This window comes from Natrix helvetica (assembly GCF_964273705.1).
Source record: "Natrix helvetica genome assembly, chromosome: 1".
NCBI classification, from domain to species: Eukaryota; Metazoa; Chordata; class Lepidosauria; order Squamata; family Natricidae; genus Natrix; species Natrix helvetica.
The window spans coordinates 20,787,869-20,814,291 of NC_138548.1; the positions used below are offsets into that span (position 1 = coordinate 20,787,869).

The following is a 26,423-nucleotide window of genomic DNA, read 5'->3' on the forward strand; positions in this document are numbered from 1 at the left end:
CACACCCACTCTGGCCATGCCCACCCCGGCCCCTGAGGTCAAACACAACCCTGATGCAGCCAATGTTCCCTCTAAGCTGTGCAGCTGCGCAGCCACGCACATGGCAAGTAAACGCCGTGTAGCAGTTTCCAACTGCCGCGCAGTGTCGTTTGCTGGACACGGACTGCAGAGCAGCTGCGGAATCGCGATCGAAACCCCCTCCAGCTAAACAAGAGTTTTGAGGTGCAGGGCAGCAAAGTGACTGGGTTGAGGTGGCTCGGGCTTCCTGGAGCAACTATTTTACACCATACTATTGGGACTTTCTGGGTATTTGGCGCAGCTTAGATGGAACATTGCCCACAGGTGCCTTCGCACAAGTTTAAGAGGGCTAAATTTGCCTCGTTGGGTGGGGGGTAGGGAGTGGTTGGCCGAAACTCGCTGAAAGAAAGATAAATGTATTGTGTGAACGAATGCAGCTGGCTTCCCTTCCTCTCCAGCATCCGTGCCTCGCTTAACACATAGAAGCCCACCAGAAGGGGGGGACTGGTCGCGAACCAAGAACGAGCCAACTAAGCGGAGCGTGGGTTGCGGAGAGGTAGACAGCGAAGGCAGGAGGCTCACTGCTGCCGTTTCTCTTGAGGCTACCCACCTGAGGCTAGCATTGGCAAATCCAGGGTGGCGCGGCAGCGTTCCTAAACTCTCACCTAGAGCGCGTGCGCCACAGAATCCAAATGCAGGAAGCGGGGTCTGTTTCCTTGCGCATCTCTCTCTTGCAAAGAAAACCTTCCTTGTTCTACCTCTCCTGGCTGCAATCTCAGCTATCTTTGAGTCTCCAGCCAGTCACGTGACATCATGCTTTGTGAGCACATTGCTGAGTGATAAAAATTGCAGTCCCACATTGTTGTAATGAAAGAGTACCTATATTTGATAACTCATTGGAATTTTCAATATCATTGAGAATATTTTTGCTTTTAATCTAATTAAACTTCCTATCTGTCAGTTTAAATAACACCAATTTCATTGTTGTCTCGGGTGACATCTGAAAAAAATTCTGGTGCTCAGGCATGAAAATGTGCCGCTCAAACACTATACTTTTCCGCCCACACTGAAAAAAAATTAGAGGGAACATTAGATGCACCCCTCAATGAAATCGAGTTCACGCCCCTGATATACAGGTGTACAGGTAGCCCTCGACAAACAACTGGTTGCTTAGCCTGCTTATCCCCCCCAAAAAAAGATATTTATGATCCATTTCTGAAGTTCCTATGCCCCTCCACCCCTGCAAACATGTGTCATTTCAGGTGCTTGGCTACTGGTCCACATTTACAATTGTCTGAAGCATCCTGAGCTCACATGCAATTTAGGACTTTTTGCTGAAATCTGGTCTTTACTTCCAACTTTCAGCCAAATCCACCCATAATGAACATCGGGGTCTGCTTAATGACGCGGCGTTCATTAGATAATTGCCACAAAAACGGTCATAAAATTGGGTTGGTCATGTAAGTCACCTGCTTTACAACCATCATGACTTAATGACCATAATAGGCAGACTCGGTTATGGTTGAAAGTCAAGGACTGCCGGTATTTAGAGAAAACCAAAACATATATATTGTCCTACTTGCGTCAATGAGCCTGAAAGCTCCTGCAGGTATCTAAGCCAGGGGTGTCCAAACTTGGGAACTTTAAGACTTGTGGACTTCAACTCCCAGAATTCCCCAGCCAGCCATGCTGGCTGGGGAATTCTGGGAGTTGAAGTCCACAAGTCTTAAAGTTCCCAAGTTTGGACACCCCTGATCTAAGCAAATGTCTAAGATTGGCACATGAAGCTCCCAAGATGCAGCCCTCAATGAAATGTATAAACATGTATGAGATAAATGTCTATGGAGATTATCAGTCATCCAGGTCATGATTGTCCCTTTTTTCAAGAGGCAACTGGACTTTCTTGCTCTTTTTTTTTTTTTTGAAGACGTTTCGGTTCTTATCCAGGAAGCTTCTTCAGCTCTGACTGGATAGTGGGCACAGGTGGGTTCCTACTGGTTTGGCCCAGTTCGGCCGAGTAGGAAGTAACTTGGCCTGCCATGCCAACAAACCATTTCTCTCGGTGGTGTCATATGGACCGTCATCTTGTTTTTGCTTCTGCGCGTGCACAGAAGCATTTTTTAGTACTGCGCGTGTGCGCAAAATGCACATCAAGTGCGCGCGCAGCGCATCTCTGAGAAAACCAGCAGTAGCAGCAGCTGGAACCCACCTCTGATGGTGGGGGTCAGAGCTGAAGAAGCTCCTTGGATGAGAAGCGAAACATCTTCAAAGAAAAACCAGAAAGTCCAGTTGCTTCTTGGAAAAGAAAAAAAGCCCTTTTGGGACATGTATGAGATAATCTAATTCATCATTGACTAAACAGCCATCAACATGTCAGTTGCCTTGGGAAAGAATCTGACTAGAGTGGGTTTTAAAATATATATATATCTTCTTCACTCCTTTTTAAAAGAAACCTTATTAGACAACTGCCTACAGATACCAGTATTTTCAAAGCACAGTGAAAGGCTCCATTCTACCCTCTTGCCTTTGAGTGTGCTCTCCTATCTTCTCATCACCATAAATAAAGCAGGAGGATGCCTGCCCCCCCCCCCCCTGCTCCCCTGCAGTGTTTTGGCAGAGTTTGTCTCTCTCCATGGTACCACCTGGAAATCACTCAACCCCTCTGAAGTAGGGCCAGACAGCCAAAGGAGAACAGGCTGGGGGAAAGAGCTTGGCATCCCCATTGCTACAGGCCTGCATATTGCCTAAAATGGTCTCCCTGCGGTCCTTAGTGCTCTCCCCTCACAGAGCCACCTCTTCTGTGCACAGCATGTTCCAGAGTTTACGGGGACTGATTTATTGTGTATCGAGGATGGATTGTTTGAAGGAAGGAAGGTCAGATTTGAGGATAACCGTTGAGAACTCTGGGTGGGCCTACGACGCTCTGGGCAACAACGCCACTGGATCTGTTCCCAGTTCCCGGAGTGTCACTTCAAACATGACTAGCGATGACAAGAAACCGTGAGCTGGTTCTGTCTTTTGCAAGGAAGCCTGGAGCAGCAGCAGCAGCAGCAGCCCTGATCTGAATCTAATTTAAGCTGTTCCCGCCTGACTTCTAGAATGTGTGTGTGTGTGGGCGGGCTTCACTCATTTGTCCAGATTTAAGAGCAAGGTTCCCTGTGCAAAGGAACGAAGCGAGAAAACTGTGCACTGCATTTTTGTTCTGACCGAGGCTTCCCAAGAGCATGAAGAAAACTCCTGGTCTCGACAAAAAACCCTTTTATTAATTTACTGTGAATTCTGCTCATTCACATCCAGCAAAATCTTTCAAGGGAGGATTTACAGTCACAGACCCTATCTGGCTTGGAGAGCTGCCCGGTTGATATCTTCAGAACTTGGCAAGGAGTCTTGGAGAATCACAAACCAATTAAGCGAACTAATTGTCTCCTGCAAACTCCACTCCCCTTTCACTCCTCTTTTACTTCCTCTGGGAGGGGCCATTCATTGTCCACCTTTGGCCTTACTCCCAAGTCAACCCCTGTTATTTAGCTGGTTCCTTTATCTGGCCAACTCTGCGCATGCGCACACTGGGAACAGGCTCCAGATGTTTGTCTGCCTCACTGATGTCTGACTCTGAAGGCAGCTAATAACTGGCATACGGCTGTGGCCCCCTTCTCTGCCTCCGACACAGAGCCCTCATCAGAGCCTTCCCCAGACCCCAGGACTGGCCCATGTTCCTCCCCAACCTCCTCATTGTCCGAATCTGGTGGGCCACAACAATTTTAGTCAACAGCTGCTTGAAGTAAATAGACTGGCAGAGTAGTGAAGCTTTCCAAGACCTAAAGGTTCAAAGTGACTCTCTCGAGTTGCTGGGCAGGTTAATTTAAAAAAAGCAGAATGTGCACAGGGTTGAACTTCTAAAATTGCAAAGATTTAAATATATAAAGTAAAGAATAATATAAACCTTTTAGCGTACATTCTAGATTTTCACCAGAATGAATGCTTGATTTTAAAAATGGGTTTGGAAGCGTGGCCTGGTTTTTAGTAGGAGTCCATCAACAAGTATCAGATTAGTTGTTCAATGTTCCCAATGTACATGGTGGCAAAGCAATGCGACAGACTTGGAATAAGATTTGCTATGGAAAGGAAGTTAATTCCAAAAGAAAGCATAGCAAACTACATTTCTACTATGTGTCTAGATAAGGAATTCGCACTTTAGAAACAGTATGTGTTTTTAGTACAGTAAAACAAAAGACCTCATACCAATAAAATCAATATTAGATCAATATTAGATCATTAACTAAGAGCTAATACTTTAATTCTCACTGCAGAAGAGCCTAATGCTAGGAAAGATTGAGGGCAAAAGAAGAAGGGGACGACAGAGAATGAGGTGGCTGGATGGAGTCACCAAAGCAGTCGGCGTGAGCTTAAATGGACTCTAGAGGATGTCAGAGGACAGGAAGGCCCGGAGGAGCGTTGTCCATGGGGTTGCGACGGGTCGGACACGACTTCGCAACTAACAAGAACAATAATAATAGCAGATTCTACGTTTCATTTCAACAATGAAATGTGGAATCAGAAGGATACTATAGGAAGAGTGAAGGCAAATGCTGTGTTTTTCCTACACCATTGCAGCTATTTCTGCATCCTTCAGCTGGTGAAGATATAAGTGGCTGGTTCTTCCTTTAGCCCATATAACTTTCTGCCTTCTAACTGGGTCCTTCTGCTTCTTTCACTCAGGGTCAGAATGCAAGCGAAGCGCACAAGATTTCCCCAGCAGTCGCACTGTCCCCACCTCAGGGTATAACAGCCCAAACACTTTGTCTCCATCCTTGATTGCCGAGGATGAGGTCTTCTTTGGCAGCATGGCAGAGGAGAGGGTGAGTACATTAACTGCAGTCTACTAACTGAGAGGGCAACCTAACTGTGTGTTTGGAGGAAGACAGTAACCTAAGTCTGCGCTGCTCTCTGACCAGACTATAAACTATGGTAGGTACTTAGGAAGGCGAACTAAGGATCTTTCCATTTATATGTATGTGTGGAACCTTTTTATATGCAACTGTGCAACAAGGAGATTAGAAGATTCAAGCATTAATCCCAGATAACAGGGCTGAGATTTAAAAGGTAGACCAAAAACTTATCAGAGGTAATTTTATCTCAATTACTCAATTTTCAATCAGTCCAAATACCTTCCTAAATAGGTCTGGAGAACCTCCACTTGGAGACGTTTTCACAAATGAGGCAAGAATTTTATCTGAAATCCTCCAAATCAAAACTATAGGGCAGTGATGGCTAACCTTTTTGTTGTTGGGTGCCAAAAATGCAAGGGAATGTCCCCGTGCGTGCTGGCACCCATAATACAAAGTGCGCCCCCACGTGCGCATGTGCACGCACACAACCCACCCTCCCCCCACGCACACCGCATTGCTCGCCTCTAAGCTGAACTTGGAATTTTCTCCGGGGGGCAGGGGCAGGCTGTTTTCGCCCTCGCCATCCTCCAGGAAAGCCTCCGGAGCCTGGGGAGGACAAAAAAGAGGCCCAACGGGCCAACCGGAAGTTCAGAAATGATCCATTTCCAGCTTCCGGGGGGCTGGGGGAAGCCGTTTGTTCTCTCCCCTGGCTCCGGAGGCTTTCCTGAAGCCTGGGAAGGGTGAAAACGGCCTTCCCCAGCCCTCTGGAAGGCCAAAAATCAGCTGGCCAGTGCGTGCATACATGCTGGAAATGACAGCTAACATGCTGGCAGATATGGCTCTGTGTGCCACCTGTGGCACGGCTATAGGGTCTGGTTTTAGTAAACCAAATGTGCACAAATCACCTTATGGGTTAGCATGACGACTGAATTCAACCTATAGTAACATAAGCTATATTCAAATAGGATCCAGAAAGGCTGAAGCACAACTTATATTGCGCCAGGTATTACAGAATAGGAAAAAAATGCCATTAGAAGAAAGAATTACCTCTTATTTTATACAACTCTTGCTTATTATTACACTTTCTTTGTGCAATTCAAGGTAATGCGTCTGGGCACCCCCTCACAACCACAGCTAGGGAAGTAGGTTGAGCTGAGAGTGAGTGACTGGCCCAAAATCACCCATCCAGCTCTCGTGGTTGAAGTGGGACTAGAACTCACAGCCTCCTGGTTATTGGCCCTAAGTCACCCAGCCAGCGTTTATGCCTAAGGGAGAACTAGAACTCACAGTCTCCCAATTTCTAGCCCATCTTAACTACTAAACTCTCTGTATGTCTATGTCTCCATCCATGCCTGACCTCCCTTGACGTATTTAACTATTTGTTTGTTCCCTCCCTCCCATTGGCAGGAAGACGCTTCTTCTCCAGAACAGAACACACTTCCACGTGTTGTTGACAGCAGCACAGAAGATCTACTCTCTATAGACTCTGCTCTCCAGGGATCAGAGTATTATAAGGATCTGGGATTTGCTGGGCCTACAGAGACGAATAGCAACATGCTCTTGCAGCTTGATTGGACATCAGAGGAAACTCCTGGCTTTTGCTCATCATCAAAACATTCCACAGGTTGTGAGGAGACACTTGCCAATACTCATAATTTGGATACCCCAGCCAGTTTTGAGATGGCACATCCCTACTTGGAGGAGGTCTGTGCTTCTCCAGGCAGTTCTAGGAACCAGGGGAGCCTTGTCAAAGGTGAGCAGGAAGGGACACTGTACAGTGAGGAAGGCTTTCCAGTTTTGACCAGGTCTATGTCTACCTCCCGGCGGCACAGCTGGGAAAGTCTTCAGTCGCCAACAGACGCCCAGCGTAGGTGAGTCTATCTTAGGAATGGGAAAGTTGAAAAGATTGATATTGGAGTTGCTAGAGTAAAACTAAACATTCCCATCATTTAAATTGCATCTTTCTTTGAACTTCTCTTTGTTTGCAATACATGCAATAATGAGATGATATACCTAATTTAAGCAAAAGAATGTGAACGAACTACTTTTAAAAGGCAACAGCCACAAATGTATGCATTTATACCCCTCTTTCATTTTTATAAAGAGTTCAAGGTTGCAACCTACCTATTACTCCTTCCTCCTCCTATTTTTCCAACCATAACCACCCTGTGAAGGTGACTTGTACTGAGAGAGAATGAGTGGGCCAAAGTCACCCAGTTGGCTTCCATGCCTAAGGCAGGACTAGAACTCACAGACCCCCAGGTTACAGCTTGGTGTCTTTTAACCACTCAACCAAAGTGGCTACTAATGCAATTTAGGCAATTACTCAGGTATGAGGAATATGCTTTATACTAAAATTTTCATACTGATGCCTGAGCTCTGCTCTAATGAGCAAGATTTTCTGGAGTTGCTTTGTTTAGGGAAAGCTTATTTTTCTTCTGCGCTGCTCTTAAGATGCTATTACTTTTCAGGTAAAATAGAGTTTCAGATAGCCAATTTAGGCTCTATGGATGATAGAAAATACTTTCAATAAATATGTATGTATGCATGCATGCATGTATGTATGTATATATCAGGGGTGGTATACACTTACCTTCCTTACCGGTTCGCAAATGTGAGCGTGTGCGTACGCTTTTGGTGAAAAAATGGTCTAAATGAGATGCCATAGAGCCACATGCGGGTGGGTGGGAGGAGCCACCCGTGATTTCCGCTAACGGTTTGGGAGATCCAATCCACACCGGTAGAATACCACCTCTGGTATGTATGTATGTATGTATGTATGTATGTATGTATGTACTGTATGAATTCCCTGCCAGCTGTATTTCTAACCTCTTTTAAGACTGGAATAAGGGCTTTATATTCCAACTATCCTTTTGAGAACATAGTGATAAAGCAAGATATTTTCTGAAATTATCTTATTCAGTGTAATCCTTGATGCTCTCTGAACTTGGCTATCTAAAGATTTTTCATTACCCAACTAGGTAACATTATCAATGCTACCCTGTTTCCCTGAAAATAAGATCTCCCCAGATAATAAGCCCCATCAGGCTTTCGAGCGCATACGCTAAAATAAGCCCTCTCCTGAAAATAAGCCCTCCCTGAAAATATTGCAACACAGCAGCAGCCATGAGGTGACCACGCTCACTGCCTTATGCACCTCAAAAATAATAAGACCTCCCCGAAAATAAGGCCAAATGCTTATTTCGGGGGTCAAAAGAAAATAAGACCCTATCTTATTTTCGGGGAAACACGATAGTAAGTGTGGAGTTTGCTCCCTGTTTATAGGTTGTTTGGGTGTCTTTATGTGGGTGTCATTTTCTCCTTTGTAGTTCTTTGATTAGGATATTGTTTTCTGCTTGATTTTTTTTGTCTGGTGTTAATCCCTGCATATCTGGGTGTTGGCTGCTGGAAAGGCTGTTTTTGGTCTGTTACTTTCTTAGCTTTTGTACTGTCCCTTTTGAATGGTGTTTAAATGTGGTATATCTCTATTGATGGCTGTTTGGCCTGAGTGCTAAGCTTCCAGGAATTCCCTAGCATTTTAGCATGCTTGATCTAGCATGCTAAAACTTTCCCAATGGTTGAATCTGTCCATGTTATGAGATTAAGGGGTTTTCATTATGTCTTTTGACTGTAACTGGTGTCCATGGATATGCTCTGTTAGTCTTCTGCCTATCTATGCTACATAGCGGCTGCTACATTCTGACATTGGATGTTGTACATGACACCTTTCTTTTTGTGTATGCTTTGGGGATATCATGTGGTTGTAATAATCTGTTGGTTGTTTCTGAGATAGTGTTGATATATGGTAGCATTATCCTTTTCATAGCCTGGGTTGGATGTGCTTTAGTGGGTTGAGTGCTCAGTACTAGACACAGTTTATATCTATTGGAATAAATCCCCAAGAAGATCATTGTCTGCTTGTTCTTAAATCACCACAAAATCTTGTTCATTTTAAAGAATGGCAAGTTTCTGCAACTAGTGCTTTCCAAATGTGCTTTCATGATCATGTTCCTGCTGGAAGCTGCTGGATTATATTAAGTGTGATATGTATTACATTGCTTGAATGATATGGTCTTACATGACTCATACGTCATTGCTGAGCAGAGATCTGAATTTAGTTGCCTGTCTGGAGCAAATAACTTGCAAATATTGGTTTTGAATACAAGAAACATGGGAAGCTGGGTTTCAAATTCCACTAGTCATGTAGCTCATTGGGTGATAATTGTGTCAATTTGTTGTTGGTGTTGTTAGTCGCGAAGTCATGTCTAACCCATTGCGACCCCATGGACAACGTTCCTCCAGGCCTTCCTTTCTCTACCATCCTCCAGAGTCCATTTAAGTTAACGCCGACTGCTTCTGTGATTCCATCCAGCCACCTCATTCTCTGTCATCCCCTTCTTCTTCTGCCCTCAATCTTTCCCAGCATTAGGCTCTTCTCCATTGAGTCCTTCCTTCTCATTAGGTGGCCAAAGTATCTGAGTTTCCTCTTCAGGATCTGGCCTTCTAAAGATCAGTCAATGCTGATCTCCTCTAGGACTGACCGGTTTGATCGCCTTGCAGTCCAAGGGATCCAGTTACTCCACCCCTTCTGTTAATTTAATCCTAGAATATAAAAATAATAAAATAATAAAAAATACATTCTTCCTAGCATTTTCCCCTAAGTGCAGGGTTCACTTTTTTTCCTGGATCAACCAAGTGTTGATGCAACAAAGAGTGTTGTATACGAACAAAGGATACAAATGTGTTCTGTGGTCATAAACCAACTTAATTTCTGCATAAGGGATTTATAACATCTTCTAAAGTTATCCAACTATAGTGCCAAAATAATAGTACAATGGACAGGCTTTATATCACTTCAATAACAGCTAAATGAGGCTGTGAGGATGTTGTAAGTTGTTAGTGAGGAAATGAACACTGTGGGTTTGAGGAGCTTACTTTAATAAACAGACAGAATTCACAGAAGATTCTCCTTTTAACCCAAGAACTCGTATCTCAAAAGAACTTACCTTTTGATTTACCTAGCCTATGAAGTTAATTTGTAAACTGTTTCATTTTATTTCTACCCATTCAGGTTTTGCAAAACTTCATTCTGATTTTCTAAATACCCGAATTCTGGGTAGTATCAGCTAAAATGCCTCTAACAGATATTTGCAACATGCCTTTCAAAAGGAAAAGGGGCTGTCTTAAAAATAAGAATTGCTATCATCGCTTATAATGAGGAAAAACTGTCAGGTGATGAATTAGAACAGGGGTGTCAAACTCAAGGCCCGAGGGCCGGATCCGGCCCATGGGGTGCTTAGATCTGACCCACAGGGCCACCCTGGAAACAGTCCATTTTCGCTGGCAGAGCTCTGGGGCCACCACAGGCACCCCTGACATGAGTGATGTATAGCTGGCCATCCCCACTCCGCTTCCCGAGGTCAAACACAATGCTTATGTGGCCCTCAGTGAAATCGAGTTTGACACCCCTGAATTAGAATATTTGTTTAATTTGGGGAGTGCAACTAACCCTGGGCATTCCTTTTTAAGGACTCAACTGTAACAATCTCGTGAGTGGATGTCTCCCTATTTTACTGCCAACTCTGAACAAGCAATATTGATTTTATAGCACCAGAAGAGGGGATATTTAAACTCGGTCCTCCTTATAAGGTTCCCAAGGAATTATCTGCTCTTGGGATCTTGGCAAAGCTTTCTGTCTTAGGCACTGGACTTCTCCTGTGGCTAGGCAGACTTTATGCCAGGTATAAAAAATGGGGGTGGGAGTGGGGCGGTGGGGGAGGCTAATCAAGTTTGGGAGTTGTACCTCCCCACTAAGTCTCACAATGGATCGTCAGAGATCACTTCTGTGATCAAGAGCAGCTTGTGTTCTATGACTCCCTTTCTCTTGAGCTCCTCCATCAACTCTTAAAAGATGTTCTTTAATAAAAACAAATGGAAATAAACAACATGATCTTAAATTACTTGTTCGAAGAACATGCCAAAAACATCAGTTCTCAATCAGTGTCCCAACAGCCCTTGAGTTATTCTTGTGAATATGCTGTAAAAGCAGTCTAAATAAATTTAACAGGGAACCTGGCATCTTTACTCAGCTTAAGCTGAGAAGAAATGTACAGTTATATACTAATTCTGCATGCAATAATTTTGCTTGAAACTTTGAAGAATTTTATTTGCAAGCAAGAAGGGTCAGCTAAGGATTAATATCCCAAGAGTGCTTTTCAAAAGGCAACTGAACTTTCTTGGTTTTCTTCTTCAAAATAGTTTGCTTCTCATTCATGAAGCTTCTTCAATTGTTCCGTTGCCTTTTGAAATCCACCTTTGGGGCAACCATGACATGCCTGATTGAGAATGAATACTTTAATAGGTATGTTAAGCCATATTGGGTGAGGCAAATGCATTAAATATCAAGATTGTAAACAAAAATATTACAAGCTAAAAATTAGTTTTCTGTAACCTAATTCACAGCATGCTTGCTTAACTTAACTTACCCACCAGAACTCTCAGACAATATCCACGAGGATTCAAAGTTTTCTTTTCTTTCCTTTTTATAGCTAATGAATTTTCAAAGTTGTTCAGGATATTATTATAAGAATAATATTACAATAATAATTGAAGCAATACAGCAGGAAAAAAAATCAAAGAAATTGCACTTAATCAAAACATAGCAACATAGAATCTATTTTCCCCACTTGTTTTAAAACGGGTTCCTAGAATGCTCAATTCTGCATTTTAAGGCATCAGTACAAGAAATGAGAAAACCCCTTAAAAGTGTCAATAGGATAGAACAGAACAGAACAGAACAGAATTGTTTATTGGCCAAGTGTGACTGGACACACAAGGAATTTGTGCATAAGCACTCAGTGTACATAAAAGCTATAAGTGATAAATCATGATCACAGTTGTCATAAAAAAACATTCATCATAAATCATAAAATGCAACATTTAGTGATAATTATAGGATACTAAATAAGCAATCAACATAAATCATACTAAGATACTAAATAAAAGTGTCTGGTTGAGAGTTAAGACTGTTGTGTCCTTGGAAATGTTTCTTCTGCTGTGATTCAATTTTATTCCCCATCAGGTTCAGTCTGGATGCATCAGAGCTAGGGAGTGACACAGAAAGGGAGGAAGAAAAGGAGAAGAGTCTCCCTGATTTCTCCCCACCTCTGTCTTGGTCAGGACTAGAAACTTGGAGTGCTAGCAGTGTGATCAAGATGTGCCAAAATCTGGGCCTTGTGGAAAAGCCTGGGAATGTGGTGAGTCTTGGCTGTTTCGTTGGCTGCCCTGCATTATGGAGTGAATGTGGCACCCACCTAACCTGGCAATGAGAGCACCCAGATTAGCTGTTTGCTTCAGTCAGCTGTTTCAAGTGCCTCCCGGTCCTTTAAAAAAAACAAACCCAAAAGCTAGTTAACACCATGGCTTGAGGCTTTACCAAAGTATGTTTATGTGTGTGAGATAACTCAGACCTGGTAACATAACTATTAAAAGAAGATACTAAAACTTAATGCAGAAAAGTCACAGGTGTAACTTTCTGCATCTCCAGATAAGGATTAGTTAGCAAGTAACAATAGCAATAGCACTTAGACTTATATACTGCTTCACAGTGCTTTACAGCCTTCTCTAAGCGGTTTACAGAGTCAGCCTACTGCTCCCAACAATCTGGGTCCTCATTTTACCCACCCTGGAAGGATGGAAGGCTGCCTGGTGAGAGTCGAACTGTCAAATTGCAGACAGCTGGCAGGCAGCAGAAGTAGCCTGCAGTACTGCACTCTAACTACTGCGCCACCACAGCTCAGTTCCTTTGCCTGTTTAATATGTAAAAGTGCTATCAGTGGAAAAGACAATCCGGGCTAAGTAGACTGATGACCTGATCTGTGAAACAGACAGCAATTTATTTTTGAATTGGGAACCTCATTTTCTCCCAGCATTGGAAAGTTGCAGGATGGTACAAAACAAAACAAAACAACTAAAAAAACTCCCAATAACACAATATTATAAACCAATCCACCAACCCTGAAATAAAACCAAGTGTATATACTGTATTTGTTGGAGTATAAGATGCACCTCCCCCCCCCATAAAGAGCGTGAAAATCTGGGTGCGTTTTATACATTGAATACAGCATTTTTGGCCTCCCGAAACCTCACCCCCTTTGCAAAAATGGCTGTGCATAGCCTTTAGGAGGCTTCCAGAGTGCTCCTGGGGGCTGGGGAGGGCAAAAATGAGCAAAAAATGGGCTGTGTTTTGCTCGTTTCCCCCCCAGCCCCCAGGAGCACTCTATAAGCCTCCTAAAGGATATGCATGCCTTTTTTTTTGACAAAAAACGGGCCCGTTTTTGCAAAAAAATGGTCCATTTTGGGGGGGTCTGCAGAGTGCAAAAACTTTTTTTTTTAATTTGCCTCTTCAAAATTTTGGTGCATCTTATATTCCAAAAAATATGGCAATTTAAAACAATGGTTAATCTGGGCGTGTCCGCTAAATACAAGTAGGGTGGAAGAATCAAATTCCTCTATTAAGTAGAAAGGTATGTAAACTTCATTTAATGGTCATCAAATTTTCACAACTACAAGAAAGATGATTGCAGAGTTGTGGGATCAGGACCCTCAAGGTGTGGAAACTGGAAATGAAAACCAAAGGCAGAGTGTCCTGTCCTAGTGCCTGGGGGCTGTAGGGGTCTGGATGAGAAAACAGGCTACAACTGAATCTAGCCAGACTGAATGGGCTTTGGGTGTTGGGAATCTTCTAAATCTGGGGTTTTTTAAAACCATATTTAGTACTAGATGGGGCCCCAAACAGATCCTGTATGTAATCTGGAGGTCCTTCTGGATTTACAATGTAAAGGAACAGGTAGCAACCAGGGCCAGGAGGATTTTTGCAGAATTTTGCATTGGGCATCGCAGCTATGCCTGTTCCTTGATCGTGAGGCTCTGCTCAGAGTTATCATGCCAGCTCCTCCTTCAGAGTCCCTAATAAATGTACACCAATTGAATCAGGAGTGGGTTCCTGCCACCATTACTACCGGTTTGGTATCCGGAAAATTTTGCACATGTGCACAACATTAAAAAAGGGGAAAATACATTTTTTTCAACAAAGATTGTTCTGTGCATGTGCAGAACAGAAAATCAAGATGGGCATCGCCGAGGATAGAACCGGTACGGTCACATGTCCGCCAGTTATTACCTATTCAGGCGAACCATACCATACCGGTAGGAACCCACCTCTGAAGTGAATATTTGCATCCCTGAGCGTAGAATCAATAAATGGGTGCAAGGTCAGCTGGTCTTCAAAGGCGGCAGGTAGAGCAGAGATGGAGAACCGGTAGTGGACATTTTGGGTAGTTCGGAGAACCAGCAAATACCTCCTCTGGCTGGCCCCGCCCCGATCTGTTCACTGCCTCCCGAGTCCCAGCTGATCGGCTGGGTCTTTTTCTGTTGCCATGCACAGGAGAACAGAGCTGGAAAGCAGGTTAGTAGGATGGGGAGGGAATGGGGATTTTGCAGTATCCTTTCCCCTGCCACGCCCACCAAGCCATCACCCACCAAGCCACACCCACAGAACCGGTAGTAAAAAAAAATTGAATCCCACCACTGAGGTGGAGATAACTGGGGAAATCCGTAAGCTCAGAAGACAATTTGGGAGAAAGGGTTGGGGGAATTTAAAGTGTAAAATAGGTGTGTTAAACTTTTCAGGGGTTGAACACATCTATTTTCACCTTTTTAGGCAACAAACTGGAAACTGGTCTGCCAAAGAAATGATGGTTTGCTGCTAAATCCGAGGTGTGTTCTAATAGCTGCCAAACGGGGGCTGCCTACTCTAGTGAACAGTGTGTCCCAGGGTTCAAGGAACACATTAGCATGACAACATCTTAAGCAAAGAAGGGGCCAGGGGCTGACTGTGGTTGAGATCATGAGCTAGTCATGTTCACATTCCAAGTTAAGCTAGAGGGAAAGAAGAAAGCCAGCCAATTTCCACAATGTGAGCCTGGCCATATCTTGACCCATTTTCAAGGAGAACATCACAAATCACTTCGAAATCCTGAAACCTTGATAAAGAAACAGAGGGATTGTGGGATTGGATTAAGAAAAAATACTATGAGAAGAGACTGCCAAAGACCAAGAAAAAGAAGAAAACAAACTGGGTGTTAGAACAGCGGGGTGAAAATTACTAAGTGGATTGAAGCCAGAGCAAAGAAAGGCAAAGTTCTCAGGAAGGAATTTGACCAAAAATATTAAGAGAGCTCTTAGAAGAGGCAAAAAAACCCACAAAAAAACAGCACAGGTAGTCCTTAACTTACAACCGCAATTGAGGCCACAATTTAGTCAGAAATTTGTTAGGTGGGTTTTGCCCCATTTTCTTGCCAGAGTTAGTATAGGATTTCTAGGCCCTATCAACTCACTTTGATTTTTTTTCAAGGCAGCCTCAATCTTATAGGAGATGGCTGGGGGCTTTCTAACCAGGTGAGGACAAGTAGTTTGGATAGCATATTGAGCTTGGAGCTTGAAGTCAGGGTGGACTCATTCATGACTGTTTGACATTAGAAAGCTCCCGGCCATCTCTTGAAAAACTGAGGCTGCCTTTTAAAAAATAGTTACTTACTTTTTATTTAATAGAATTTTGGTCAAATTACTGAAACCTGGCTTCTATACTGTATGTGCTGTGTTTTATTCCAGGGGGTCTCATTCCAGGGAGTAGGTGGGTCGAAGTTTTTTTTTTCCCCTCTGATGTGGGAATGGGAAAGGAATAAATCCAGGTTTATACTTTTTGCTCATAGCCATACAAAAATAGTAGGTAGCCCTTGACTTGCAACCATTCATTTATCAACCGTTCGAAATTATAATTGCACTGAGAAAAGTAACTTACAGTGGATCCTTGCACTTATGACCACTGCAGTGTCTGCAGTAACTATCTATCCATTGGTGTCCTTTAGCAGACAAATTAGGGGTTGAAAGCTTCTGATTCCAGAGATCTTTTGGAAGTCAATTCCCTATAGGTGTTGTAATACAGGTAGTCCTTGACTTACAACAGTTCATTTAGTGACCGTTCAAATCTACAACAGCACTGAATTGAAGTGAGGTATGACCGTTTTTTTCACACTTACGACCATTGTAGCATTCCTCCATAGTCACGTGATCAAAATCCAGACCTTTGACAACTGACTCACAGTTATGACGGTTGCATTGCCCAAGGTCATGTGATCCCCTTTTGCGACCTTCTGACAAGCAATTCATTTAACAACCGGGTTAGTAATTTAATAACTGCAGCGAGTCACTTTATCAACTCTGAAAAACAGCGTGAAAATGGCCAAAAAATGTCCCAAAAGTAGCACATTTTTCAGGCCGTTTTCAGGCCTTTTTGGGGCCAAAATGGTCCAAAAAAAGCCCAAAAAACAGGCATGCACACGTACCCCACCTGGTCTTGGGGTTTCTGGCGCTCCAGCATGTGCATATGCACACACATGCATGCACATTCCGGTTTGGGCACTCGGTGCCAAAAAGGTTCGCCATCACTGCCTTAAAAAATATTCCCTACTTCCAAGAACCTCTAGCATTTTAAGATGAAGTTAGATCAGCACTCTGGTCATTACCAAATTAGAAGGCTACAGGAATTGTGGAGTAGCTGCAGAAACATAGCAAGAAACAGAAGATGAATCGATAAGGATTCTAACTAAATTATAGCAGCTAATTTGGAGATAGGCACAGAGGAAGAAGTTACTCTACATATCAATGTCAAAGAAAGGGAGTTAATAGGGTGTGCAACTCTCATATCATTTCACGTGCTAGCAAAATAAAGTTTAGGATAATCCAATGCAGATTAGAACTGTACATGGAACTGGAGATGCTACATGCCCAAGATGGCTTTAGAAAAGTTTGACATTATTGTTAATGCACCTAGATAATTGGGGAAAAAAATCAAACAATACCAAAAAAATTCATTCCAGTAGGGTGCTAACACCAATTGCAGGAGAACATGAGCAAGAAAATTGTATTTCCCCAGGTTCTCTCTGTGGGCTTCCCATTTAGACAGTTTCATGGTGGGAACCCAGTATGAGGGGTGTGGTGGCCTAGAGGTGTAGCTCTTGCCTCACAATCAGGAGGCTGTGAGTTTGATCCTAGGTAGAGGCAGATATTTCTCTCTGGGCACGATGAGACTATATCTGCTGAACAAAGCTCCACATTGGCAACAGGAAAGGCATCTGGCCAGTAAATACTCAGCTCCTTTTAGTGCTTAGTCTCCAGCCCCACAAGGGAGTATGTGGTTGTTAAAAGATGATGATGGGAACAGGGTGGTGGGCTAAACAGATTTAGCTATATTGTTACTATGTTTTTAATGAAAATATGTGCAGGGTTAAAGAGAGCAGTGCTAATGGGTTGCTCTCTCTCTTTTAGGATAGTGACGACAGTGGGAAGCGGCTGAGGTCTACTTCTATCTCATGTTCCTGTGGTAATGTCCCCTCTCAACATGTATCCCAAAGCCTGGAAGTCCCACTTCCAATCTCAGTGGGTTAGTAGCCCTCATCAATTGGTAGTTAACAGATTTTCTGGAAAAAAGAGATGCTATCAGATGCAAACATATGATGGGAATATTGTTTTTGATGTAACACCTTCCAACAGAGGGACATCTCTTAACCCAGAGCTGCCAATCGTAGGAACAGGATCGATGGACTTCTAGAAATGGTTAAGCTGTAGAAATAATTGGATGGAAGAAGCAAATTTAAAATTCCACGCTTTGTACAAGATGTAAATTGTTCAGAAGTTAGACAAGTTTTACATTCTTTTATTTTTTTAAAAAAAGAACAGTCAATATGTTCCTGAGATATTAAGTATAGTTTTATTTCTGTCTACTGGTAAGAATTCATATCTCACTGTTATCACTGCACAAAAATATTAGAAACAAAATATTTTAAAGAATGAACTTAACATATAAATGTTCCTACAAATAGGTAAGGTAGCAGTCACTTGTATTTCATTTCTAACTTATTCAAAAACATTTTACACTAGATTTGACCAAGAGAAGAAATGTGTTTGTCTGCTTTTGTTTTTGACTTTGTCTTTGACAATGGGGCAAATATGCCACTTTGTTTGCTTCTAGTTTCTTTTGGAGAGTAGTTAAGTTCATATGCAGTTATAGTGGGGTTTGGCTTTTGCTTAGTGCAGGGGTGTCAAACTCAAGGCCCGGGGGCCGGATCCAGCCCGCCGGGTGCTTAGATCTGGCCTACAGGGCTGCCCTGTAAACAGTGAAGGACCGGCCCACGGTACCTCTGCCAGTGAAAAAGGGCACCCGAGCTCCAATTTTGGCTGCGACAGCCTCCTGCAACCCTCTGCCAGTGAAAACAGAGCTAGGGAAGGCAGCATGCAGCCAAAAATGGAGCTTGGGAGCCTGTTTTTGCTGGCAGAGTGCTCAGGCTACCACAGGCACTCCTGACATGAGTGACATCGAGTTGCCCCCTCCCCTGCCTCTCCCGAGGTCAAACACAACCCTGATGCGGCCCTCAATGAAATCGAGTTTGACACCCCTGGCTTAGTGTGATATTTGAACCTACACATAATAGTTTAATGTTACGTATGAACCAGAGCCCCGTGGTTTATTCGAAAAATAATATTTTAAAAATCCTGTGGGAAGCTAGAGAACTGAAGAATGATTCTAAGGTTCTTTCATATCCCAATCTTTTCAAAATTGCATTTTAGGGATTGTGCCACCTGTGCTGGATATGATTCAAAAGGACCACGTAGCCCCAGAAGAAGTGTAAGTGCCTGAATGAAAAAAAATCCCCATCCTTCTTCTCCTTGAAAATCTACCTCTTCTATCTGTAGTCTAAAGAAACCCTGTTCATTGTTCTGGCATTTTATCCTGTATTGCATTTAATTGATAATTTAAGAAACATTTTCTACTTGAGTTGAATCCTGGGCATTTTTACATGTTTTCTGGACTGACACCCTTTGGGGGGCAAAGAGGAGCATTTTTGGTAGAAATTAAAAAATAGATGAAAAATATTGAGTTGTTTGTTCAAATTTTGGAACTCTAGGAGGAAGACAGCATTTGGGAAATAGGAACATTTTAGTACCATTGATTCCTGCTTGAAGTAGCTCTTTAGCAGAGAGGTAGGGAATTGCTCCTAAAAGTGCATCTGATTTGATTACATTTTCTAACAGGCTAATGGTTTAGGAGGTGCTGAAGGAGCTAGCACAGTATCATAGGTAAGTGTTGAAAATTCCCAAAGTAGCATCTATTACATAATTATTGCCTGGTAGGTCCAGAGTGGCTACTGCAGGTGATGGAAAACATTCCAATTATCTTAATAGAGAGGTCAGCAAAAATAGATTATTCTGGATTTGTTTTTAACACCACCATATTTGGCTAGGTATCTTTCTTATTTCCAAGTAGTGGATTGGAAGACTGATATTTAAAAGTTTTAGACTCAAGGCTGGCTATAGTACAGCATTTTACCAATTCTTCTTTTTAAAAATTAATTAATTATATTTTAAAAAATTAACTCCTTCACAGAGGGATTGGGCGGTATACAAATAAAACATTAAAAGCATAAAACAGTATAGAAAATTTTAAAGAGGCAAGGAATAACAACAATTAATTAAAAGGGAGCGTTTTCGGGGAGTTAAACCGCCCTATGGCTGCATGTTCCTCTCTGCGCCCCAAACAACGTCACAGGGCTATTTTCACATCTTTCTGGAACGCTAGGAGAGGAGGGGTAACCTCACCTCTGGGGGAGAGTGTGTTCCACAGGGCGGGGCAATAGCAGAGAAGGCTCTCTTTCTGGTCCCCGCCAGACAGAATTAATGTCAATGTATCATGGCATTAATTGATAGAAGAATAGAAAAATGGTGGTGGTTCCTATGTTATTGAATATCCGCACTGTAATTTAAACCATAGGGACGCAGTGGCTCAGAGGCTAAGACGCTGAGCTTGTCAATCAGAAAACTCGGCAGTTCGAATCCTTAGCGCCGCATAATGGAGTGACCTCCCATTACTTGTTCCAGCTTCTGCCAACCTAGTGGTTCGAAAGCATGTAAAAATGCAAGTAGAAAAATAGAGGCCACCTTTGGTGGGAAGGTAACAGCGTCCCGTGTGCCTTCGGCATTTAGTCATGGTGGTGACATGACCACGGAGACATCTTCCGACAGCGCTGGCTCTTTGGCTTTGAAACGGAGATGAGCACTGCCGCCTAGAGTCAGGACCGACTAGCACATATGTGCTTTACTAATTTAAACCAGCAGTTTGCTCCATCAGCATATTAACTTTTTAGGTTGCCTTTATTATAATGCCTTTTTTTTACTGTGTTTCCTTGCCAGTGCTAAACAGGTGTTGTACTCACCTGAAGGTAAAAGTGAAACCCAGCAAAACTTGACCTGGTTTGAATTCCTGTCTAATGAGTAAGTTACCTCTGTATCTATGTGCATAATATTACATTTTTGTCCCCAATTCTGCTGTGATACAACAGGAATAAGAGGTAGTGCTGAATATACAGGTAGTCCTTGACTTATAACCATAATTGAGCCTGGTATTATGCTCATAAACCATTGTGGTCATAAGTCAAGGCATATCACATGACCAGACCCATTTTTGGGGGCGATTATTATGCCAATAATGCATTCGTTAAATGAATCCATTATCCTTAATGGGTGTTTTCTGGAAATCAGAAGTAAATGTCAGAAACCAACAAAAAAAAAAGATTGTAAACCAGCGTCAGATCATGCCAGACTAATCATGCCAGACTAATCTTATTGCATTCTTTGATAATGTGACAAAATTAGTGGACCAGAGGATTAGTCTGGCAGATCATGCCAGACTAATCTTATTGCATTCTTTGATAATGTGACAAAATTAGTGGACCAGAGGAATGCCGTTGATATAGTTTACTTGGACTTCAGTAAGGCTTTTGACAAGGTAGACCATAACCTACTACTAGATAAAGTAGAAGAATGTGGGTTAGACAGCATCACCACCAGATGGATTGGTAACTGGCTGACCAACCGCACTCAACGTGTAGTCCTCAATGGAACTGCATCTACATGGAGGAAGTATGCAGTGGAGTACCCCAAGGCTCTGTTTTAGGCCCAGTACTCTTCAACATCTTCATCAATGATTTGGATGAGGGAATAAATGGGGAACTCATCAAATTTGCAGATGATACCAAGCTGGCAGGAATAGCCAACACTCCAGAAGATAGGCTCAAGATACAGAAGGATCTTGACAAACTTGAACATTGGGCACTATCTAATAAAATGAAATTCAATGGTGAAAAGAGTAAGGTTCTACATTTAGGCAACAAAAACGGAATGCACAGGTACAGTATAGGTGATACCTTACTCAGTAGTAGTAACTGTGAAAGGGATCTTGGAGTCCTAGTGGACAACCATTTAAATATGAGCCAGCAGTGTGCAGCAGCTGCCAAAAAAGCCAACACAGTTTCTAGGCTGCATCAACAGAGGGATAGAATCAAGATCACGTGAAGTGTTAATACCACTTTATAATGCCTTGGTAAGGCCACACTTGGAATACTGCATTCAGTTCTGGTCGCCACGATGTAAAAAAGATGTGGAGACTCTAGAAAGAGTGCAGAGAAGAGCAACAAAGATGATTAGGGGACTGGAGACTAAAACATATGAAGAACGGTTGCAGGAACTGGGTATGTTTAGCTTAAGAGAAAGAAGGACTAGGGGAGACATGATAGCATTATTCCAATATCTCAGAGGTTGCCACAAAGAAGAGGGAGTCAAACTATTCTCCAAAGCACCTGAGGGTAGAACAAGAAGCAATGGGTGGAAACTAATCAAGGAGAGAAGCAACTTAGAACTGAGGAGAAATTTCCTGACAGTGAGAACAATTAATCAGTGGAACAGCTTGCCTCCAGAAGTTGTGAATGCCCCAACACTGGAAGTCTTTAAGAAGATGTTGGATAGCTATTTGTCTGAAACGGTATAGGGTTTCCTGCCTAGGCAGGGGGTTGGACTAGAAGACCTCCAAGGTCCCTTCCAACTCTACTATTGTATTGTATTGTATTGTATTGTATTGTCACATGACCACAGGAGATTGCAAATGGTCATAAAGGCGAGCTGGTTGCTAAGTGCTCCAAATGCAATTACAAGAACATGGGGGGCGGGGGTTGCGGCCATCATAACTTCAAAAACTGGTTGTAAGTAGCTCTGGGGAGGTCTGGTGCAACTTCAAATGGTAGTTAAGCAACCAGTCATAAATTGAGGATTACTTGTACAGTGATAGTTCTCATGGAAATATGGGATCAGTTCTGTATCTTTGTATTTCTTTTTTTACTTTTTACTTTTATTTTTTATTTTCAAAACAAACAACACATCCTTCTTTACATACTGCAGAAAGTGTATCAGTTGGTTACAAAAAGGCTTTCGTGCATCTCTTCCACAGTCAACAAACATAATTCATATTAACTCAAGTATTTTAACTCAGATATTTATACATGTTACCATCATCATACCTCCATTTTCATTTGACTATAATTGTTTAAACGTCCTTCATCATAAAATATATCAAGATTTAATACATAACCACATACTGGCATTTCATTTACTATTTCTAAAATCCTCCAATAACACTGAATCCTTATGTCCTAAAACATCCATAATATTTAATAACAACGTTTTCTAATCCTTCTTTCCAAATCACTGTTTACAATTTACATCCAATTTCCTTATGTTGTACCCATACCTGTATATATGTTGTTATCATTATCCCTCCTTTATTTAACTATATCCTGTATCATAACATTTCCCCCCTAATAATCAAGACTTAACTGTATCTAACTTAGTTCTTTTTTATTAATTTTTATATATAATCCAAAAGGATTTCTAATCTTCCTTTCATGGGTACTATTCAATATTCATATCCCATTTTTACTTATCATAACACTACACATTGTATACATTATTATCATTATCAATTATTTATTTAACTATATCTATTGTCACTAAATTTCACTAAGTTTAACTAGTTTTAAATTATACTCTTCCATCTATCAACCTGTATCTTTCCAGTAGCAAAACCGTCTCATATCTTCTGCCATTTGTGGTGTCAGTCCTCTAATCATCTCCTTAATCAACTTTGTATGGACTCCTCTTAGCAACTCTTTGCTTATAAAATCTCTCATGTAATTTTGATGCCCTTCTTCTATTTCCTTAATCAGCTTATCTTTGATTGTCGGTAGTGTTATCAATGATATTGCTAATAAAATTTCTCTCTTTAAATCCATAAATTCTTTTATTTTTTCTTCTTCTGTATCTTGCCATCTGGGGTAGATTTCCCCTCCATTTAATTCCTCTTTCAGTATTCCACTCTTTCCATTTTCAGAGACAAACCAACACCATAAATATCAGCAATTTTAATTTCTTTATATTCATTTTCCTCTTTGATTTTTAGGATTTTAACCGCCACTTTTTCCATTTGATAAACATCTCCAACTTCTTCATCATATTTTGCTGTTAGATGCACTAAGTCTTCCAACTTCTTCTCTATCCTCTCACATGTGTTTCATAATTTCTGTATTTCTGAGAATATTTTTGCAGACTTAAAACTTCTTTCTGCTGTTGAAATTGTGCCATTATCTCCAGCTAACAAACACTGCTGCTCTAGCTTAGGTTTTAACAAGATTAAGCATAGATTCACAATAACATTTCATTTTCACCTTTCTCTGGTTAAAGATATACTTCAAAGGCATATCTGTATGCTTTTCTTCTTATCACTCTCTATAAACAAGCAGTGAGGTCTTGAAGTGCCAAGCCAGGATAATCAGTGAAAAAAACAAGTGTTTCGTTTCCAATACACAAATCTCCAGCCTCCGAGTAGCAGTGTTATTGTTGCAATGTTACAATTTTCTTTGTTTCTTTTTGTATCTTTTTTGTATTTCAAGTTAAAAAAAAGTCCGATTCTTGAATGAGTTAGAAAAACACCCACAGTAATGAAAGAGGAGAATTTTAGTCCACAGGTTACAAAGAATAGTAAAAGAAAAAAATAGAAGAAGAAAACTTAATCCATTCGTTTTAAAAGGCTTGCATAAATTCCACCCGTGAAGATAGCATTTAAAAGGTAAGATAACCCACTGTCCAAAACCATTCCAAATTTAATTCCGCCGCTTATTTCTTCTGTTCTCCAATTTAAATTGTTAAGTTTTTTATAGGCAGTCTCTTTTAAAACGATAAAAATTCCTCACCAGCTGGAAACACTTTCTCTTTCCGTATCCTTCCGTTTTGCAGCCGCCCCGACTTTATCAGCCTAATGGCTGGATTTTTTGTGACCGGCTTGAAGAACTTCTCTTGGATCTATCAGGGATTTTGCGATGTCCCTGAGATCAGCAAGACGTATTCTTCCTATTCATCGCCTCTGCGGGAAAGTTTAGGTCCGTTTGGACCACCCAGCGGCAAAAGTATTGACTGCGATCTCAGAGCATTGAGATCGCACGTCGTCTCGCCATCGGCTCCTCCTCCTCTGCATTGTGCGAGGGGAACCTTTATCTTTACCTTTATTAATTTAAACCAGCAGTTTGCTCCATCAGCATATTAACTTTTTAGGTTGCCTTTATTATAATGCCTTTTTTTTACTGTGTTTCCTTGCCAGTGCTAAACAGGTGTTGTACTCACCTGAAGGTAAAAGTGAAACCCAGCAAAACTTGACCTGGTTTGAATTCCTGTCTAATGAGTAAGTTACCTCTGTATCTATGTGCATAATATTACATTTTTGTCCCCAATTCTGCTGTGATACAACAGGAATAAGAGGTAGTGTTGAATATACAGGTAGTCCTTGACTTATAACCGTAATTGAGCCTGGTATTATGCTCATAAGCCATTGTGGTCATAAGTCAAGGCATATCACATGACCAGACCCATTTTTGGGGGGATAGTTTTTGTGGCGATTATTATGCCAATAATGCAGTCGTTAAATGAATCCATTATCCTTAATGGGTGTTTTCTGAAAATCAGAAGTAAATGTCAGAAACCAACAAAAAAAAAAGATTGTAAACCAGGGTCACATGACCACAGGAGATTGCAAATAGTCATAAAGGCGAGCTGGTTGCTAAGTGCTCCAAATGCAACTACAAGAATATGGGGTGGGGGGAGGGGTTGCAGCCATCATAACTTCAAAAACGGGTTGTAAGTAGCTCTGGGGAGGTCTGGTGCAACTTCAAATGGTAGTTAAGCAACCAGTCATAAATTGAGGATTACTTGTACAGTGATAGTTCTCATGGAAATATGGGATCAGTTCTGTACCTTTGCATTTCTTCAGTGTAGGATTGAGAAGATTGTATAGTGGTTAAAGGAGTGAAATAGAAATCAAGAGACTATGAGTTCTAGTCCCACCAGTCACTCTCTCTCAACCCAATCCACCTCACAGGGTTGTTGTAAGGCAGGAAGCAGCAGCATTGTGTATGCTCGCCACCTTGAGTTATTTATAAACACAATAAAGATGGGGTATGTCAGGGTCTGCTGGTTGCCTACTTTATAATTTTGGCGCCAAGAAAAACTTATTTTCTAAGGCCTTTGTTAGATGTTTTAGCTTTAGACTGGATGAGATATTTAGCACTGCTTATTTATTAATTTGGTTTTCTCTGCCTGTCATTTCTATTGGTTAAAATATAGCATATTTATATTCTGTTAACTATTTTGGAAGCTTTTTGAATGGAAGACATAAGAAATTAAGTCATCTAAAATAGATTCCCTGTAGTTAAATTTATTGATTTCCCCCTTTTCATCCTTCCCTACTTACGTACAACAGGTGTGACGAGAGTCCAAGGAATGACAAAACTGAAAAGGGCACAAACGTGAAGCGCCGACTGAGCAATCTGCGCAACCGTGTCACTGGCTCATGGCAGAAGGAGAAGGTGAGAGGGCTGTCTATAAACCACTCGACACAATGAAACATACAGTTTTATATCAGATGTTTATAATGATGGTGCCATGAGAAAGAAGAATTAAGCAGGAATAATACCTCAATTCAATACAATACAATACAATAGCAGAGTTGGAAGGAACCTTGGAGGTCTTCTAGTCCAACCCGCTGCCTAGGCAGGAAACCCTATACTGTTTCAGATAAATGGCTATCCAACATCTTTTTTTTTTAATTCAAATTTTTATTGGTTTTAAAAAATTTTTACAAGGAAAAAGGTTATAGGGTTATAAAACATTTTGGCAGCTACATTGTGCGGGGGGGGGGGAGCCCGAGCCCCCCCAGGTCTTGCAACTTGTACACACACTGATAAAGAGAAAAATCAACATTTAACTATGTATTGGCAGTTTTAAATTTAACACATAATCGTCAGTTTGTTTCAATCATTTGTTTAGTATCACTTCCCACAGAATACATTGTAGCAACAATTGCAATAGTATTCCAAGTCACTTTTGTGATCTGAGTATTCTAGCTGTTGCATCCTCTCTCCCATCCGCCAGCTGTGCCTCAGCCCCTCCCTCCTTTGTTTTTTGTGTAACATCCCCCACTTCACCTAGAAGAGCTGCATGTTTTTTAGCGAAAGCCTCTGCTTC

General features: G+C 41.7%; 1 protein-coding gene across 1 annotated transcript in view; it reads left to right on the forward strand.

Moving 5' to 3' along the window:
• ARHGEF18 (Rho/Rac guanine nucleotide exchange factor 18) overlaps positions 1–26,423 on the forward strand; it is a 109,798-nt gene that overhangs the window by 10,033 nt on the left and 73,342 nt on the right. Inside the window, exons 2-9 of the mRNA XM_081936951.1 lie at positions 4,738–4,877; positions 6,315–6,778; positions 11,989–12,163; positions 17,295–17,409; positions 18,594–18,651; positions 20,214–20,294; positions 24,505–24,585; positions 25,660–25,765. Coding sequence (XP_081793077.1) covers positions 4,863–4,877; positions 6,315–6,778; positions 11,989–12,163; positions 17,295–17,409; positions 18,594–18,651; positions 20,214–20,294; positions 24,505–24,585; positions 25,660–25,765 — 1,095 coding nt within the window. The 5' untranslated portion in view covers positions 4,738–4,862. The remainder of the gene's footprint in view (positions 1–4,737; positions 4,878–6,314; positions 6,779–11,988; positions 12,164–17,294; positions 17,410–18,593; positions 18,652–20,213; positions 20,295–24,504; positions 24,586–25,659; positions 25,766–26,423) is intronic.